Source organism: Dendropsophus ebraccatus, chromosome 1 (genome assembly GCF_027789765.1).
Source record: "Dendropsophus ebraccatus isolate aDenEbr1 chromosome 1, aDenEbr1.pat, whole genome shotgun sequence".
In the NCBI taxonomy this organism is placed as follows: domain Eukaryota; kingdom Metazoa; phylum Chordata; class Amphibia; order Anura; family Hylidae; genus Dendropsophus; species Dendropsophus ebraccatus.
In genome coordinates, this window is record NC_091454.1 from 117659234 (window position 1) to 117678621 (window position 19388).

Consider the following 19388-nt stretch of genomic DNA (forward strand, 5'->3'; position numbering starts at 1 on the left):
AGGCTGACACCAAGCACCAGTCTCACTCAGAACATGTTCATACTTTACAAAGCCATACCACTGGATGATTTGCATGGTCCATTAAAATGTATACCTGTAATCCACATATTTCTTGCTTAGATAGGACAACATGGGGTGATAATTCATATGAAAAAGAGAAAAAAAAAAGACACATACTCAGTCAATCACTGTCTCTATTACACAAATAGATCTTTCCTTTGTGTTGCTAAAAGGAGAAGCCAATGTCCTTCAGGGAATGTGACCACCAATGCTGAAACAATGTTGCTCAAACTTTTGAGAATGCAGTATGGGAAGCTGTGATCGTATCAGACCACTTAATGAGGAGGTTTCACATTTGTATTTATGCAGACATGACTGTTTTACACACAAAGATAAGGGGTCAGCACTCACTTGCCTTTTGTTCCCAGCTCACTGATTAGGAGAGGTTTTCTATGGGAATGCCCATAGAAAGCCTCTCCTGTTCTGCACAGTTCCTGTCTCGGCCAGAGATGTCAGCAGAGAGCAGATGTCAACAGTCTCAGATTGAAAATAAAACATTTCCTGCATGACATACAGCCGCTGATAAGTATGAGAAGACGTGAGAGTTGTAAAATAGAAGTAAATTACAAATCTATATAACTTTCTGACACCAGTTGATTTTAAAGATTTTCGCTGGACAACCCCCTTAATCACAAGTCATTGGGACAGTCCACAGTGGCTTCTGCCCACCCTTCAGTGGACAAAGAAAAAGATCTATTTATCATGGTCAGTGGTGCAGGGAGAAGCTTCTGGGGCCTGTCCCACTGACTGATGATTCAGGTATCAAAACAATCTGGATTACACAAAAAAAAATAATATGATATTAGCATATAGAGAATAAAGGACACAGACTCAGTATTGAAGTATGAATATTTCTCCATTAGACAGATAACTAGTTTGCAGTTCTTTTACGCCAAACATTTAAAGACATGGCTTCCAGAATAGTGTTTTCAATGTTCGTATAAGCCAACATTTATATTAAGTGCATTGTACATGGGTCTTAGTAATGTACAATTCTTATTACAAACATCATGTTAAATACTTGAAGATGACAAGAGTCCGCTGGACTGAGTATCAAACATTGACAGTGGTCTGCCAGTAACCCTTATAAGAAACCTATGTACACACAACAGCTTGCTCCGTCCACCTAAAAATTTATGGCTTTCCCAAATGATGCAGCCAGATTTGCTTCTCTGAAGGCTTCCGATACAGTCTGCAAGAAAGAGACAATATATGTAAAAACTAAAAACATAACATAACACAGAAGTAGTACAAATTGTGCTGAATACTGACTGGATGAGCATGGCACACTCTGGCTACATCTTCACAGGAGGCTCCATATTCCATGGCAAGAGCAGCTTCATTAATCATTTCACCAGCACCCTGAAAGATAAAGGAATTCATGTTAGGTTGACAATGTGATTAGGACACATTTACAGAAAAACTGCAGACAACTTCCTCACTAGATGAACAAATGTCAAGCAAACTTGGGTTTGTCCGAACCTGAAAGCTCAGCATTTAATCAACAATAGCGGAAGAAGTTGGATGGATCCCTACAGAGTCCTGGAAAACATGGATAAGACCATAACCTGTATCCATGTTTTCCAGGCAGCCTAGGGACTGCATCCAACTTCTTCAGTCACTAGGAGAGATGAGCAAACCTGGAGCATGCTCGAGTCAATCCGAACCCGAACTTTCGGCATTTGATTAGCGGTGGCTGCTGAACTTGGATAAAGCCCTAAGGCTATGTGGAAAACATGGATATAGTCATTGGCTGTAGCCATGTTTTCCAGACAACCTTAGAGCTTTATCCAAGTTCAGCAGCCGCCACTAATCAAATGCCGATTGTTCAGGTTCGGATGGACTCGAGCATGCTCGAGGTTCGCTCATCTCTACTAGTGACTGAAGAAGTTGGATGCAGTCCCTAGGCTGCCTGGAAAACATGGATACAGGTTATGGTCTTATCCATGTTTTCCAGGACTCTGTAGGGATCCATCCAACTTCTTCCGCTATTGTTGATTAAATGCTGAGCTTTCAGGTTCGAACCCGGTTCGCTCATCTCTAGTCACTAGTAATCAAATGCAAAGCTTTCGGACAAACCTGAGCATGTTTTAGACACAATATGCAAAACCAAATAATTTGTTATAATACTACTTTAGTTCTTAAAAAGCTGCTTAGAAAGTACTTGAAGGGGGTCAGTCAGTGTTTTAACCCATCAAAACTGCTGACAGCACTATACAGACACGGGGGAGGAGAGTGCAACCATACCTGATGACTTGGTCATGGAACTTGCATGACCAAGTATCCCGAAGGCAGGCTGTTTTTGTTTGGTTCACGGAGCCCCCTGTATTGCATTTCCTATTTGTAGCTAAGAGGACAATCTGGGAGAAAGCACTCAATAAGGAGAGCTTTGTGCATCTAACAAGGGCCTGCTCCCTGGACTCCCATGGCAGTAGCTGGGAGATTAGACCACATTTATCTTACTGAGACATCAGGTATCATTACACTGCCCTTTGTGAAATCTATATAAGGATGTTGGCAGTCAAAGTTTCTGACAAATTTCTATAATGGCATAGCAACTTCTTTGTTTTTATAACTTTTGTTTCAAAAGCCTTAACTTTATTACTGACTGACTTACTGATCCGAGAATATGTGCACCCAGCATTCTGTCAGTTGACTTGTGACTCAGGATTTTCACCAAACCGTCTGTGTCTGCATTTGTCTTAGCCCTGCTATTGGCAGCAAATGGGAACTTCCCAACTTTGTATTCCACACCCTGTATTTAAAAAAAAAAAAAAAAAAAAAAAGTTAAATCTTTTTAATCCACAGAACTTGTCTACTTTAACAAAAAAAAAAAAAGTTCCCTATGATTACCATTGAAAACAAATAGAGACTTTAAAAGGGGTCACTCATTTAGACAATGCCGTTAGGCTTCCTCTAAAGAAAAGCTGATCACAGGATGTCCTGCTGCCGGCCTAAAATAAATTGTAATCTGTGGGTTAACATGACAGCACAGATTCATTCATCTTTTTTTCCACAGCAGCACAGGTGAAAGGATGTATTACCAAATACCTATTTAAATTTAAATGGCCAGTCTAAGTGCTGGGTCCTTCAAGATGATAGGTGCTCCGTTAAACAATTCATGAATGGGTTTTCTAAGCCAATTTTTAAGACACCAAAACGTTAACAGGTCAGTGTCATGATGAGTTTTCACTTACTCTCATAGTTTGGTGTAGAGACACAGCTCATGCCAGGGTATTGGGTTGCTCAGTCAACCATCCAGTTTCATGCATGAGCCCTATTCTATATAATAGGAGAGTGGGATGCTGCCTTAGCAGTCTGACAATTGGATTGCATTTGCTACAGCTAAAAGATGAAGTGGAAATTAATTACGACATTGACCCTTTAAAGGCTATTTATGACAATACCTCTTCTTTTAACTGTTCCTCTGATTTTCCAACCCAAGCCACCTCAGGGTGAGTGTAGATCACAGATGGCACACAGTTGTAGTCAATGTGGACTGCTCCACCGGCCATGCCTTCCACACAGATTATACCTTCATCTTCAGCTTTATGGGCCAACATTGGTCCAGCTACGACATCGCCAATTGCATGTATACTGTTGAAAATAAGATAAATAAAATGTAAGAATTATTTGGTTTTAAAATCTATTTACACTAGGCTTTTAATGATGTTCCATGTGTAATCCATACAAGCTTACATTTATACCCAATTGTAATGCATTGGGTAAAATATAGAAAGGTCTCTAGATTATCTTAAAGGGAACCTGTCACCCCCCGTGGCGGGGTGACAGGCTCCCGACCCCCCGTTAGAGCCCCCTATACTCACCTAATCCCGCCGGGTCCCGCTTCTGGAGGTGGTCGGGTGATGAAGATCTCAGCCGCTGCAGCCCGGCGCTGAGAGATGAGTCCAACACCCATAGAGAATGACAGGAGAGTCCAGCGCTCCGTCATTCTCTATGAGCGTTGGACTCATCTCTCAGGGACCCGGCGGGATTAGGTGAGTATAGGGGGCTCTAACGGGGGGTCGGGAGCCTGTCACCCCGACACGGGGGGTGACAGGTTCCCTTCAAGTATATTTCTGGTGTACAGATTTCTGTAACCTCCAAGTGAAAAATACCTGGCAAGTTATGGCTTCCAATCTCTTACTTACTTTGGAATTTTTGTCTGGAACCTAGAGTTGATCGGAATCCTTCCCCTGTTATCCAGCTCAATTCCAAGCTCTTGCAAACCAAGGCTTTGGGTGAAGGGACGACGGCCAATGCACACGAGTAAAACATCACAGGTTATTACTTCTGCCTTCCCACCAGCTGCTGCTTCAATACTGTCAACGTAATTGATAATAATTCAGTAGCCATCGTACGTTTCATTTTCCTTATATAACACTCATAAAAAGCTGTTGAGGCTGAACTCATGTCTGTTGGTGTAATGTTTCATTTATCCTTTTTTTTCCTGTGCTTGGAACAAAAAGTTTAAGCTCCAAAAGTCAACTAAAGTCAACTAATAGGATAGGCTCAGGCTCTGGATGAAGCTTAGCTTAAATCTCATTTTATTTCTTGTTAGCACAGAAATTTTATAACGTTTTACCTGTCAACCAAGGTGTTTATAAACAGGGTAAAACATTGTGTATTGGATCTAAAATTAAATTTGGCTACTAAGGGCTTATTGCCACGTTCTGCGAAAAACGGACGCAGCTGCTTCAATAGAGTGCTGCAAAGATTCAAACACTTCCACAGCTCCTGGCATCATATAGCTACATGATGCTGTGTGAGGAATTACTCCACCATGAAACCTTAGCAGAAATGTGCACAAAAATCAACTGCAAGTTTGCCCACAATCTAATTTTGGCCAATGCCGGACGTATTGGCCTGAAATATTTTCTAAAGTATACCTCCAATGTGTCCATAAGCCCCAAAGCATTTAGTGTATGCAATTTTAGCCAGTATATGCTGGCATACTTTTTCATTCAAAGTATAAGAAAGCGTAGTCTTCTACCACAGCTCTCACAATGTCTCTAGATTTTATTATAAGCCTGGGTGAGCAGAGATATTTTTCCAATAGCACCCTGTTGTGTTTCTTTAGGTAAATATATAATTTGTGGTCTTTCCTTTATTTTAACACATTATAAAGAGATCGTGATGGCACGTTATAGCAATAAACCACACTTACGAAACATCAATTTGCCCATCTGCTCTCCTAGTCGCACCAGTGACCTTTGTGTTCAGCTTAAATTTCAGACCCTGTTTTTGAAGGATTCTCTGGAAATTTTTGGAAATTTCCATGTCAATCCCTATTCCACCAACATGTCCCAAAAATTCAACTGCTGTAACATCTGCTCCCAAACGTTGCCACACAGATCCCTGAAGAAAAACAAATACGATTTGAAGCAAATAATGTTATCAGATACAATTTCATAATACAAGTCACATTAGGCTGTTGCACTGCACGACAAGCTGATGTCCAAAATGTCAGACAAATAGTGTGGAGTTTATGACCCTTCTTGAACAAAAACTGTTACAGTCTATACAAAAAAAAATAATCAAAGAAACCTGTTGTCATTTTGTGACCAAGAAAGCTTGTATTTAAAAAAAAAAAAAAAAAAAAAAACTCAACATACCAATTCCACCCCAATTACACCAGCACCAATGACCACCATTTTTTCAGGCACTTTTTTCAGTGATAATGCACCAGTGGACGACACCACAGTTTCTTCATCAATCTGTAATTAAACAGTACACATTATTATCTTTAAAGTGCCCTTGATGTACATTACACATGCAGAATGTAACATATAATAATCTACATGGATTAAGTTAATGACAGATTGGTACATAGGGGATGGGAAGCCTGCCCCCAGCAAGGGTTTACAAACTACAGGGCAAAGGGAGGAAAACTAGCGCAGAGTTATTGTAGGGTGTAGCTTAGTCTAAAGAGGTGGGTTTTGATGGTGGGCTAGAACAGGATTTGTAGGGGTAGTGAGTTCCATATTATGGGAATTAAAACTAAACTCCAGCGATCTCATAAAAAAAAATGCACAAAAAGCATATAAGTGTGCTCACTGATCCCCCATCAATTCTTTGACACCTTTCCCACGAGTCTAGGCTGCTCCTAGCCCCAGATTCAAACTTTTACAAATGATCCCAGTTTTACAACATGGCATCCAGCCAGAAAGAGAGAGAGAGAGAGAGAGAGAGAGAGAGAGAGAGAGAGAGAGAGAGAGAGAGAGAGAGAGAGAGAGAGAGAGAAAGAGAGAGAGAGAGAAAGAGAGAAAGAAAGAGAGAGAGAAAGAAAGAGAGAGAAAGAGAGAGAGAGAAAGAGAGAGAGAGAGAAAGAGAGAGAGAGAAAGAGAGAGAGAGAGAGAGAAAGAGAGAATGTCAGTATTGTGTTGGGCAGGGATACAGATGAGGTGTTACAGCTTGCCTGGCATCAGAAGAGACAGATCAAGTGACCTCTATTTTAAAAGGAGGAAAAGGACAAAAGAGTTAAGACAGCCTGGACCAGGAATTCAGCATTTTCAGCAGCGTAAGGCTGGGTTCACACTACGTTTTTGCAAAAAATGGATTGAAAAAACGGATGTAACTGTATGCATCCGTTTTTTCCATTAACTTCCATTATAAAAAAAAAAAAAAAAAAAACGGATAAAAATAGATCCGTTTTTTATTTGACGCACACAAAAACGTGGTCGACCAAGTTTTTGTGTCCGTCAAAAAAAACGAATCTTTTTTTTTTAAATGGAAGTCAATGGAAAAACGGATGCACACAATTGCATCCGTTTTTTCCATCCTTATTTCATCCTTTTTTTTTTGCAAAAAAACGATTGCAAAAATGTAGTGTGAACCTAGCCTAAGGATGTGCTGCAGACAAACTGCCCAACTGATGTAATTGACACCTACTACAAAGAAGCTCAGATTAAGGGTGGGTTACATCTTTCTTAACTGCAGTTCCCCTTTAAAAAAAATATATACACATATATAAAATGTTAATTTTAACATATTAAAATTAAAATACCTCAATTCCTGAAAAAGGGGTAACCTCAGATCCAGTTGCTATAAGAATGTTCTTTGTATTGATGACTTGAGTGCTGCCATCTGCTTTTGTTGCAGTTACTTGGTTTTTCCCTGTGATTTTTCCAAAGCCTTGAACATGTGCAACCTGCACAAGATACAGTGCTGATGAGCATCAGAATACAACACATGCATATGTACAGTTGTGCTTAAAAGTTTAGATACCCCGGCAGAATTTTTGCTTTCTTGTCCTTTTAGAGAATATGAATGATAACAAAAGCTTTTTTTTTTTTTCACACGGTTAATGTGTGGGTAAAGCCATTTATGTTCCCCCACACAGCATGATTTAACAATATTCAGAGCTGGAAAACATTCTGAATCTCCCTGGCACTGTAGTGAAAGACCCGCGCTGTGCCATTCAAAACAGACTGTGTTCCCCATTCTAGATGTTGCAGGGGGCCCATAGCAGTTGATCCGACACTTAAAAGTGACTCTGTACCCCCCCCCCCCTTCTCCCAAAACTGCTTGTACCTTCAGATAGCTGCTTTTAATCCAAGATCTGTCCTGGGGTCCGTTCGGAAAATGATGCAGTTATTGTCCTAAAAAACAACTTTTAAACTTGCAGCCCTGTGTCAACTTGGAGTGGCCTAGAGTGTGTATGCCCTAGGCTTGCAACACTCCTCCGTCCCTGCTCATCACTAGGAATGCCTCCGGGCAGGATTTTGCCTATTCATCAGCTGTCTGCACACTGCACAGTTGCCTTAACGATCCAGCACATGTGCAGAGTTCACACAGGTGATGAATAGGAAAAATTGTTCTAGGGGAATTCCTAATGATGAAGAGGGCAGCGAGGAGGGACGAAGGGGTGTCACAATCCTAGGGCAAGAAAACTCTAGGCCACGCCAATTTGACACAGGGCTGCTTGTTTAAAAGTAGTTTTTTAGGACAAAAACCTGCATCACCTGCCGAACGGACCCCAGGGCAGATCTTGGATTGAAAGCAGCTATCCGAAGGTACAAGCGGTTTGGGGGGGGGTCAGATTGTGGGTACAGAGTCCTTTTAATTGTTCTAACTCAGAACACTCCTTTAACAGGTAATTTGTGTGGACAAGTCCTCAGGATGCATTTCTGTACTGCCTATATGTCACATTTTACATAAAAATATATAATATTAATAGTAAATGTGCATTCACACAAAGGCTTAATACATATATTACAGACTTATAAATCAAACCTTATTCTGTTTGAAGAGATGAGCAATTCCACCTGTAAGTGACTTTACAGCCCCACTTTTCTGTTCCATCATCTTCTCTAGATTTAGGCGAATCCCAGTCACTGTAAAGAAAACAAAGTTAATTCTTTGCATGGAGAGCCGCGGCACACGAGACATCACATTGAGACAGTGAGGCAGGCGCGATTCCAAGCGGAGTCCACAAAGCGAGTTCAGCTTTGAATTTCCGCCTGTTTTGCTCAGTGTGAACGGGTCCTTACAGTATAAAACTACAAAGAAGTCATGAAGACAGTCGGCAACATATGGGAATGCAGCGTCACAATAAAAGCTGTCAAAAACAGTGACTAAACAAGAGTAAAATTCAGCCTACCTTCAATTCCTCTGCTTGCAAAATCTTTTCCATGAGCTAAATGATACAGATAGGAGTTGTTCAGCAAAGCCTGTAAGAGACATTATGCCAATATACATTAAATTTTAAATATTAAAAATAAAATGCATACAACTTTAAGTAGGAAAGATACATAGGCTTACAAATATGCAGTCAAAGTATATGTAGACCAAAGCCAGTGGTTGCCGATTTTATTCTCATATCAGATTTTATTACAATACTGCTGAGAAATCTGCATATGCACAAAATGTAATGCAACATAATAAGCATGCTGGGTATTTCACACTACAAATTTTCTTTTATTTAAATGTCCAAAAACAGGGGGAAATGTTATCACTTTTTTGCCGATGTGGCGATTCGAAGGGGTTTTTGGGCAGTAAAAATTAAAAAAAAAAAAAAAAAAAAAAAAAGATGGAACACTTACCTGCCCAATCCCCCACTGTCACATATTCCATGCTGCTCTCTAGTTCTTCCTGATTCCTCTAGAGCAAGTGGGCAGGCACCACAGTAATGTACAAAATGGATTGTTAGTCCTCCAAATATTCACAAAATAATCTTTATTAAATCAATACAGGGCACAAAAAACACTTAAAACCATTTTAAAAGAAGGGTAAGACCTGCTGACACTGTTCATGGTATGGCTCAGTAACATCTGATCCAAGCCCCATGATATGCAGATATAGCATAATACAACAGAGAATTCATATAACTTATACTGCTATCTCTGCATATCATGGGGCTTGGGACAGGTTTCACTGACACATACCACAGCCAGTGTCAGTAGTTCTTACCTTTCTTTTTAAATGGTTTTAAGAGTTTTTTTCTGCTGTGTATTAATTTAGTAAAGATTATTGTGTGAAAATTTTGAGGTGCAGCCCATTATTTTCCAGTCATGGTGTTGGTTGCTGTTACGTCCTGATTCCACTGACATTTTGTTCGCATAGGAACTGCCAGTTTAGCCCACCGATTTTATTTTTCTGTTGGCTATTAAATTAAATTTTTAGCTATTTCCTTTCCCCGTGTTTTTCTTTTTCTTTTTTTGTTTTTAAATTGTGGCGTGCATTTATATTCAGACGCTTCACTTGCAGACCGTATATCATGGATGTGTGCATGCAGCCTAAGGCTATGTTCACACAACGTAAGTTTTATATCAATGTCAGTTGACACAATGAAGAACTGGGATGTGGGCGCACACGGATGCGCCCGCATCCCAATTCAATAGAAATTAAGCTCATCCGGCCTACTGTAGTACCGGCCAGTATGATCTTCTCTGACACCGGCAATTCTGTGACCCGGAAAGGCTGGTCTCATACGCCATGTGAACATGGCCTAATAGTTGTCCCGTAGATTCTCCAACCTGAGCTGTGGGTCTCTGCAGCTCCTCCTTAGTGTTCATAGGCCTCTTGGCTGCTTCACTACATAGTGCTCTCCTTGCCTGGCCAGTCAGTTTAGGACGGCCATGTCTTGGCAGGTTCGCAGTTGTGGCATACTCCATCCATTTTCAGATGATGGATTGAACGTTGCTCCATTATATTTTTAAAACCTAACCCTGCTTTTCTCTTCTAGACAACTTTCCCTGACCTGTTTGGTTTGTTCCTTGGTTTTCACAATGCTTCTCTAACAGACCTCTGATGCCCCACAGAAGAGCTGTAGTTATACTGAAAAGAAATGACACACAGTTGACTTTATTTACTGATTAGGTGACTTCTGAAGGCAATTGGTCATACTGGGTTTTATTTAGGGGATCAGAGTTCTTTATTAAGATTTTAAAAACCATATATCATTTTCTTTACACTTCACAATTACTAGTTACTTTGTGTTTTATTCCGTTATATTGATAAATAAATAGGAGGGAAATTATGAAGATCGGTGTACCTAAATCCCCATCCCCATGTCGGATCATGATAAATCAGGTGCGGGATAACACCACACCACCTCCATGCCTTGACGCCCTCCTCCCTCTCCCGCTTATCAGGCAGTAGGTGCAGAGGTATGCTGGAAGCAGAGATGGTCAATTCCCCCTAACATCTTGGGTGACTAGGGCAGATATGGCATAAATTTGGGTTGGCATGGGCAGTATAACATATATTAATCACACATTTTCATGACATAGTAAGTCCCCATAAAATGTCATGCGTGTTTTTCTCAATTATAAGGCAATCACAGGAGCTCTAGTTACATTGGTTGTAACATAAGTTCTTGTTGTGACATTAGTTACTGGCAAAGCTGTAGCAGTTCTGCCATGCTGGGGGCACCGACATTTATAAAAGCCCAAGACCACACAGTTTTCATACACAGCATGTTGTCGTAAATAGAAATAATAATACCACTACAGACATACCTTAGATGGAATGCATCCAACGTTCAAACAGGTTCCACCAAGAGTTTCATTTTTCTCCACACAAACAGTCTAAAGCAAATTGGAAAGCTGTATTAAACACCAGTCAAATAAAAAAAAAAAAAAAAAACTACTAACACATGGTATGGCTGGCTAATAGACCAGTGAAATAGAAGAAACATTCCAGATTTGTATTCCCCATACAATGCAGAACAAGCCATTACATAATAATTTAGAGGGTCTTGTGTATGGCTTGTGTATACTGATTTTAGTCAAAGCACTATATATTATTTATCAGCCATCTTAATTCCTATATCTAGGGTGGCAGTGTTCCCCAGCTCCAGTCCTCAAGGACCCCCCAACAGGTCATGTGTTGAGGACTCCCTCAGTATGTTACAGGTGATATAGTAATACTCAGAACATTATGTATTTGTACAGGTGTTCTTTTTATGGGATACCCTCAAATCACGGCCTTGATGACTGTTCTATGGTACGCCTAATGCAACCTTCATTTCCCATGATGCTTCTGACTTTGCAGAAAAGACAAAAAGGAAAGGGAGGAACATTCTAGTGTTGACTTGTCCGATCACTAAGAATGACTGGGCACAGTGATTCACCAGTCCACTGTACAGCACCAAAACGTCCAATGCTGGGAACACATGTTAAACCAAAGAAGAAGAGAAGGACACTAAGGAATTGGGGCACTCCCCTTAGAATGAATAAACTTTCCCAGCCAATGTATCGACTGTAAAAAGTGCTGGGGGTATAGTGGTGAGCATAGCTGCTTTCCAGGTAGTTGATGTGTTAATTTCCTTGCCAACGCATTGTTTGTACCCTTTAGGTTATTTTTATTTATTCTGTGGTTGGTGCACCAATTCCTTAAAGGGGTTGTCCGGCGATAAAAAATTATTCACAGAATAACACACATTACAAAGTTATACAACTTTGTAATGTATGTTATGTCTGTGAATGGCCCCCTTCCCCGTGTTTCCCCCCACCCACGCTAGACCCGGAAGTGTGGTGCATTATACTCACCGCATCTCGTGTCGTCCACGGTCTCCGATCGTCAGCAGTGACGTCTTCTTCGGGAGGCCGGCGGATCTTCCCGAGTGCCGGCCGCCCTCTGCAGCGTCATCCGAAGCTCAGCCGCGATTGGCTGAGCATAACTGTGCTCAGCCAATCGCGACTGATGACGCGGCCACGTCATCAGCTGCTCAGCCGCGATTGGCTGAGCACAGTTATGCTCAGCTAATCGCGGCTGAGCTTCGGATGACGCTGCAGAGGGCGGCCGGCACTCGGGAAGATCCGCTGGCCTCCCGAAGAAGACGTCACTGCTGAGGATCGGAGACCGTGGTCGGCACGTGACAGGTAATGTATAGCGCACCACACTTCCGGGTACACGGGTGGGGGTGGTGGGACACGGGGAAGGGGGCCATTCACAGACATAACATACATTACAAAGTTGTATAACTTTGTAATGTGTGTTATTCTGTGAATAATTTTTTATCGCCGGACAACCCCTTTAAGCCCCGCTCACACTACGAAATCAGCGTAGAGATTCAGTGTGGAAACCCCCCATGCGGACTCGGCACAGAATCCTGCCTTCAATCTTTTTGTGAGGGGAGGGCTCACATGTCAATTCTTTAAGCGGAGATGTGTGGAGGCGCACGAGCCCTCCTATTCAAAGAGATTGAAGGCAGGATTCTGTAGTGTGAACGGAGCCTTAGTGTCCTTTTGTTTTTCTTTGGTTTATCATATGTTGTACTCAGGACACTAGGTAGCACCTCCTATACTATTATGTTTGAGCTCCCTTGTTTCTTTTTGTACAACGCTGGAAACACAGGAATGTGTGTGCTGTGGCTTGACAAACACTCACCTGGAAGCCAAGCTGGGCAGCTTTGATTGCGGCAACATATCCTCCTGGACCAGAGCCAATGACTGTAACATCAGCCTCCACTTCAAGACAAAAAAAGGATACCAAAGTACTTTTACCAAACAACCTCAACAGCCAAATAGTTATTGCCAATAGCCAGACACATGTCTGAACCCAGAAGCTAAAGGCCCTGTTTAACAATTACAACGCCATTCACTTTAATGGAACCTAGCTGCAAAACTAAACCCAAGCTGAGGAAAAGTGCTTTGTTCTGGAAGAGGTGGCCAGACATAACATAATTATCAAGCCATACAGTGAGGACCCTGCTTGCAAGAGCTTACAGACTATGAGGATAGGATGGAGACAAATGACAGAGGGGCGAAAGTGCTTCACTGTTACTATGGTCCAGCCATCTTTATAAATAGGACAGTGCAGGTAAGGGTGGTTGAACCAGTCACCAACCAATGTCTGCATGCTACAGGTCTAAGTGCTTGGCATATAACTTTATTAAAGCAATGTATTAGAAATCATTTTTAGGTTAGATCCACTTAACCTGTTGCTAGATCCTCCTTGATAATCCTCAAGGCTTCATTCCAGTGAATGGGGCAATGCTGCTTTACTTCTACTGTCCTTTCTCTGACCAGAAGGCCACTGCATCATAAGGCCAATACTTTACATGATATGAAATCCATCTCTGAGAAAGCATTTGGTTAAAATGGGTTCCTGTGTAACCTAGCTCCACAAACGTAAACACTAGTTTCAATATAAACTTGCACGTTTTCTACAATCCCACCAACAGAATCCTTTGGATTACTGAGGGATATATACACAACAACCGAATAGGGTGTCTGGGAACCTTACTTCTAACTACTTCACTGTTGTAAAGGAGCCTCTTTATGCTGATAGGTAACAAAGAAAAACTGAATATGCCTGGTGGTCCTGCTGCTAGTAGGAGACATCTGTTAGCGACATTTGGGGACTACAATTCAAGCTACTGCCACATACATTCTAATATTCTAAGGAATTTGAGGAATAATTTACTAGATTACAAAACAGGATGACAGAACAGTCACACAATTCTTAACAACTTACATGGTTGGTCGGAGTAGTGTCGGAGGGGAATAGCACATATTCTTTTCAACCCAGGGCTGACGTGGCTTATGTGAGTCTTCTGAATACAAAAATACAAGAATGTCAATGTGCCATCGGGTACATCCATGATTCAAGGTGTTGTGATAGATAGATCTTGAAAACCCCTTAAGACACATGTGGTGTTTTAGCAAATGCTTGCAATCCCTATGACTAAAAGAGGTTGTCCAGTTATGTGTTTTAAGTTTTACAGGACTAGTCACACTGGGCTAGTAAAATAAGTGTACTCACCTGCCAAGATTTTCTGTCCCTGCTTAGTCCCTGCTGTTCACCAAGTCGACTTGTGAAATGGTTCTGGTTCGGCAATGTTCTCTGAACCCAATCGCTCAGCATTTGATTTCCTGCAGCTGCAAACGTTGGATGTAGCTCTAGGGCTGCAAGGGAAACATTTATACATACAGCCTATGGGTACAAACCCACTTGACGTATTTGCTGCGTGAATCAGTCTTAAAAATAAGCAGGCAAAACGCAGGTTGGCTTTATACAATTGTTCTGCGTTAAAATACGCAATTGCGTATTTTTGAAGCGTGAAGCTTGTTGTTAGCAAAGCATCAGTTGTTAACAACCTGTGCGAAAAACGCATGTAGCTTCATGCTTCAAAAATACGCAATTGCGTATTTTAACGCAGAACAATTGTATAAAGCCAACCTGCGTTTTGCCTGCTTATTTTTAAGACTGATTCATGCAGCAAATACGTCAAGTGGGTTTGTACCCTTAGGGTGCGTTCACACCTACAGGATCTGCAGCAGATCTGCAGCAGATTTGATGCTGTGTTCAGTTATTTAAATGAAATCTGCTGCAGAAAATCAGCTGCAGATCCTGTAGGTGTGAACGCACCATAAAGCTGTATCCATGTTTTCCAACTTCTGCAGTCGCAGGAAATCAGACATTGAGTTTAGGTTTGGAGAAAGTTGCCTAACGGTCCATTTATACGAAAAGATTATCTAGCAGATTATCTGCCAAAGATTTGAAGCCAAAGCCAGGAACAGACTATAAACAGAGATCAGGTCATAAAGGAAAGCCTGAGACTTCTTTTTTTCAAATCCATTCCTGGCTTTGGCTTCAAATCTTTGGCAGATAATCTGTGTAAATGGACCCTAACTCAAACAGTTTGACAGGTCCACTCAACATTACTCACCAATCACTAGCTGAAGCGATTTACTGCTACAGTTGTGTCACAACCAGGAGGTGATAAGTAGCGTGCATAAGGTACCACCATAATTATGATGTTGAGATCACAGCAGGTTAGCACACCTTCTCCATTGATACATTGCCCCCTGAAAAATTGCGAGTGTCAAAGCATGGGAGTTCCTGTGTTTTAAGACTCACAACTGAGGGTCCACAGAACCCGTTTTTGCATAGTGTACTGATTTTAAAATCTATAATTCTGAATCTCTTATGTGCTTTCTTTGCTTTGCCCAGTTGCCCTTAGATACAACATCTTAGAGCGTTCACAGGGACAGTCAAGTGCGCTCAGGTCATTCACATAGAATTGCTTAGTCTCTATTGCATATGAAAGCAAGGGGAATTGTGTTCAAAGACAAAATCATAAGAGTGATCAGATCCATAAGGCTGCATTCCTAAGTTCTATGATCCTGACGGATCACAGACGTGAAATGCATGTACCGGAGTCCCCCAGCGCCCGGACAGCATTAGTTATTAGATGCTGGGAGCGGGGGAGACTGTATTCATAAGCGCCGCGCTGTAGTACCAGCACCACGCGGCTGATTCATTACAGTGCGGCACTTATGAATACAGTCTCCCCCGCTGCCAGCATCTAATTACAGATGCTGTCCGGGCGCAGGGGGACTCCGGTACATGCATTCCACGTCCGTGATCTGTCAGGATCACGGAACGTGGGAATGCAGCCTTAGTTTGTGGGGGCAGTAATGTATGTAATTTCCCTATAAGCACCATTTACCTATACGATACATATCTGTGGGAACGTCCCTCCTCACCGATGCACTATATGCTGCAGTGACTGGGGGCAGTAGGGAGAGGCATAGGCGAATAATCCCTTGCCCCATGTGACATGTTTCTTGCACTCTTTGGAGGTAAACTTCAGCCATAGTGCAGCAATGTAAATAGGAGGCAGAAATGCCCTGAAGTACTCACCCACCCCCTTTCTCTATGCCCACCCTCCCCTGCCATATCACCTACATTGGGAGTATTAGGAATGTAGCCATGACTATGGAGATCATGGACTAAGTGCCTGCCTATAGGGGGAAAGCACTGAAGGTCAGTGGGCACCGGGCTCGGGACAGGCAGTGCAGGTGCTCTAGGCCCAGCTGTCACACACTGACAGGAAGGAGCGCTGCTCCAGTACCACGGCCCGAGCGCAGTGCCTCAGCGGCGGCTCCATCTCTTCTCTCTTTACCTTGCTTAACGTGCAATACACGCGGCTCCAGCTGTGCATTTTGCTTTCGTAAAAGTGACCCACTCCGCTCCCTCTCTAGGCTCCCAGGATCAAGGACTCCACGAGGTGCGCAGGCGCCAAGGGAAGTGGTAGCCGCTGTGCGACCTGGGAAATGTAGTCTAAGGTTATTGCGCGTCTCTTGTCATGTGACGGGCGACGCTCTGCAAAAAATATGTAGGGACGCCGAAAGCTGCGACGTGGAGAAACTGTTGTTTTATTAACAACTGCCGTATTTACTCCCAGCAGGGGATCACTGACGGCAAATCTAGTCAGGCACGCTTTGTTTTTTTAGTACTTTTATAGTGTGCCGTACCAGCCCTTAGTGGAGGTGACAAGATGTTCAACCAATTCTGCCAGTATTCTAGATGCCCTAAGTCACTCCTTTTTGCATGCGTCGGTTTAGGAGTAAAAGGGGCCCACTGGGCATGCAGCTTTTTTTAAATATTTTGCTGGGCTGCACATGAAATAAGGAACACATACACCCAGCACACTCTCTCCAGGTCCCCTGCTGAAGGTGGCAGACACTACTTCAGAGACAGACTATCTCTGCAGTGACAGCCAATCACTGACTGAAGTGGGCTAGTGTTGTGGCCAGTGACAGACTGAAGTGGGCTAGTGTTGTGGCCAGTGACAGACTGAAGTGGGCTAGTGTTGTGACCAGTGACAGACTGAAGTGGGCTAGTGTGGCCAATCACAGACTGAAGTGGGCTAGTGTGGCCAGTGACAGACTGAAGTAGGCTAGTGTTGTGGCCAATCACAGACTGAAGTGGGCTAGTGTTGTGACCAGTGACAGACTGAAGTGGGCTAGTGTTGTGGCCAGTGACAGACTGAAGTGGGCTAGTGTTGTGGCCAGTGACAGACTGAAGTGGGCTAGTGTTCTGGCCAATCACAGACTGAAGTGGGCTAGTGTTGTGGCCAGTGACAGACTGAAGTGGGCTAGTGTTCTGGCCAATCACAGACTGAAGTGGGCTAGTGTTGTGGCCAGTGACAGACTGAAGTGGGCTAGTGTTCTGGCCAATCACAGACTGAAGTGGGCTAGTGTTGTGGCCAGTGACAGACTGAAGTGGGCTAGTGTTGTGGCCAGTGACAGACTGAAGTGGGCTAGTGTTGTGGCCAGTGACAGACTGAAGTGGGCTAGTGTTCTGGCCAATCACAGACTGAAGTGGGCTAGTGTTGTGGCCAGTGACAGACTGAAGTGGGCTAGTGTTGTGGCCAGTGACAGACTGAAGTGGGCTAGTGTTGTGGCCAGTGACAGACTGAAGTGGGCTAGTGTTCTGGCCAATCACAGACTGAAGTGGGCTAGTGTTGTGGCCAGTGACAGACTGAAGTGGGTTAGTGTTGTGGCCAATCACAGACTGAAGTGGGCTAGTGTTGTGACCAGTGACAGACTGAAGTGGGCTAGTGTTGTGGCCAGTGAATTGCGCAGCGGGCTGTCACTGCCTGTCCAGAGCGGGGAACCTGAATCTGTCATAGGGGACCCTCAAAGAAATGCCACAGATAAGTATGTGTTTATTAATTTCTGTGCTTCCCCTGCAAAATATAAAAAAGCTGCATGCCCGGAGTACCCCTTTAACTCCTCGAGGACACCGTGGATTTTGGCTATAAGGACTGTGCCCATTTTCACTTTTCCTCCTCGCCTTCTAAGAGCCATTTTGTTTTCCAACCTACAGTTTGGGGCCTAATTTTTGTGCCACAATCTAGTTTTTATTGGTACCATATTTGTGTAGATGAGACATTTTTAATCGTTCTTGTCCAGTGAAAATCTTTTTCTTTCAAATCAACTGGTGTCAGAAAGTTATATAGATTTGCAATTTACTTTTATTAAAAAATCTTATGTCTCCCCATACTTATCAGCTGCTGTATATCCTGCAGGAAGTGTTTTATTTTCAGTCTGACATGGTGCTCTCTGCTGACATCTCTGGCCAAGACAGGAACTCTGCAGAGTAGGAGAGGTTTTCTATAGTGATTTCCATAGACAACCTCTCCTACTCTGGACATTTCCTGTCTTGGCCAGAGATGTCAGCAGAGAGCTCTGTGCCAGATAAGGTTAATAGTCCAGTGGACTCCTGACATTAAACACTATGCATCTTCTAGATCTGAACAATTTAATAAATGCACAAATAAAAAAAAGTCATCTCCGTCATTCTTTATTAGGGTGCGTTCACACCTACAGGATCCGCAGCAGATCTGCAGCAGATCCGCAGCAGATTTGATGCTGTGTTCAGTTATTTAAATGAAATCTGCTGCGGATTTGCAGCAGAAAATACGCTGCGGATCCGGTAAGTGTGAACGTACCCTTAAAGACCTTACACCAGTAGTACTAGGTAAACTATTTATAATGCAGGATGGGGGACACCCCTTTAAGTTTTCTCAGCAATTGCACAGTTTATGTTTCTTGGTGTACATCCAAAATGTGAGAAGAAAACGGCACAAAACATAAAAACACATATTTATATGTGTGTATTTTTTTAAGCTTGTTTTAAAGGGAACCAAATGCATATATAGCTTTTTAAATGTGCTGTTAGAGCACACAGCACACTTTCCATATATGTTTCTATATACTCCCTGCCTCCCCCGTGTAATCCATAAAGTAACTTTATAAAACTGGCGCCCGGTATGCAAATTACATCAAGTAGTCACCTGGGCGGTGTTCGGCTAGATGGTAGTCACGGTCAGTCCGGGTCCCCTGGGCTTTCTTCGGCGGTAATCACGCCCCTCTGGCCGTAATTCAAATCACCCAGTAGTTCCGACGTCACTCAGGGGCGCACCGTGGACGACGTCTGCGCACCTACGTTTTTACGCCGCCGTGCATGCGCAGTACAGCCGCTTCCATTCAAGCTGTACTGCGCCTGTGCAGAATAGCCTCGAACTCAGTGTGAGCCGGAGTTCGAGGCTATTCTGCACAGGCCCAGTACAGCCAGAATGGAAGCGG

General features: G+C 42.8%; 1 protein-coding gene across 1 annotated transcript; it reads right to left on the reverse strand.

Moving 5' to 3' along the window:
• Positions 1-897: 897 nt before the first annotated feature.
• Positions 898-16550, reverse strand: DLD (dihydrolipoamide dehydrogenase). Its single transcript, XM_069977296.1, has 14 exons — positions 16418-16550; positions 13984-14062; positions 12895-12974; positions 11022-11090; positions 8663-8732; positions 8296-8396; positions 7067-7210; positions 5676-5777; positions 5228-5418; positions 4212-4382; positions 3468-3657; positions 2678-2815; positions 1333-1422; positions 898-1252 (listed from the first exon to the last, which is right to left on the reverse strand). Exons 1-14 carry the CDS (start codon positions 16454-16456, stop codon positions 1187-1189), a joined length of 1530 nt encoding a protein of 509 aa, XP_069833397.1. The 5' UTR covers positions 16457-16550; the 3' UTR covers positions 898-1186.
• Between the last annotated feature and the right edge of the window lie 2838 nt (positions 16551-19388).

Coding starts and splice junctions, on each gene's coding strand:
- DLD (XM_069977296.1), bottom strand. CDS start 16,456: ATGCACAGCTGGAGCCGCGTGTATTGCACGTTAAGCAAG. Junction 12,975..13,983: donor ACACTACTCCGACCAACCAT/GTAAGTTGTTAA, acceptor TTTGTCTTGAAG/TGGAGGCTGATGTTACAGTC. Junction 7,211..8,295: donor ATCTCTTCAAACAGAATAAG/GTTTGATTTATA, acceptor TATCTTGTGCAG/GTTGCACATGTTCAAGGCTT.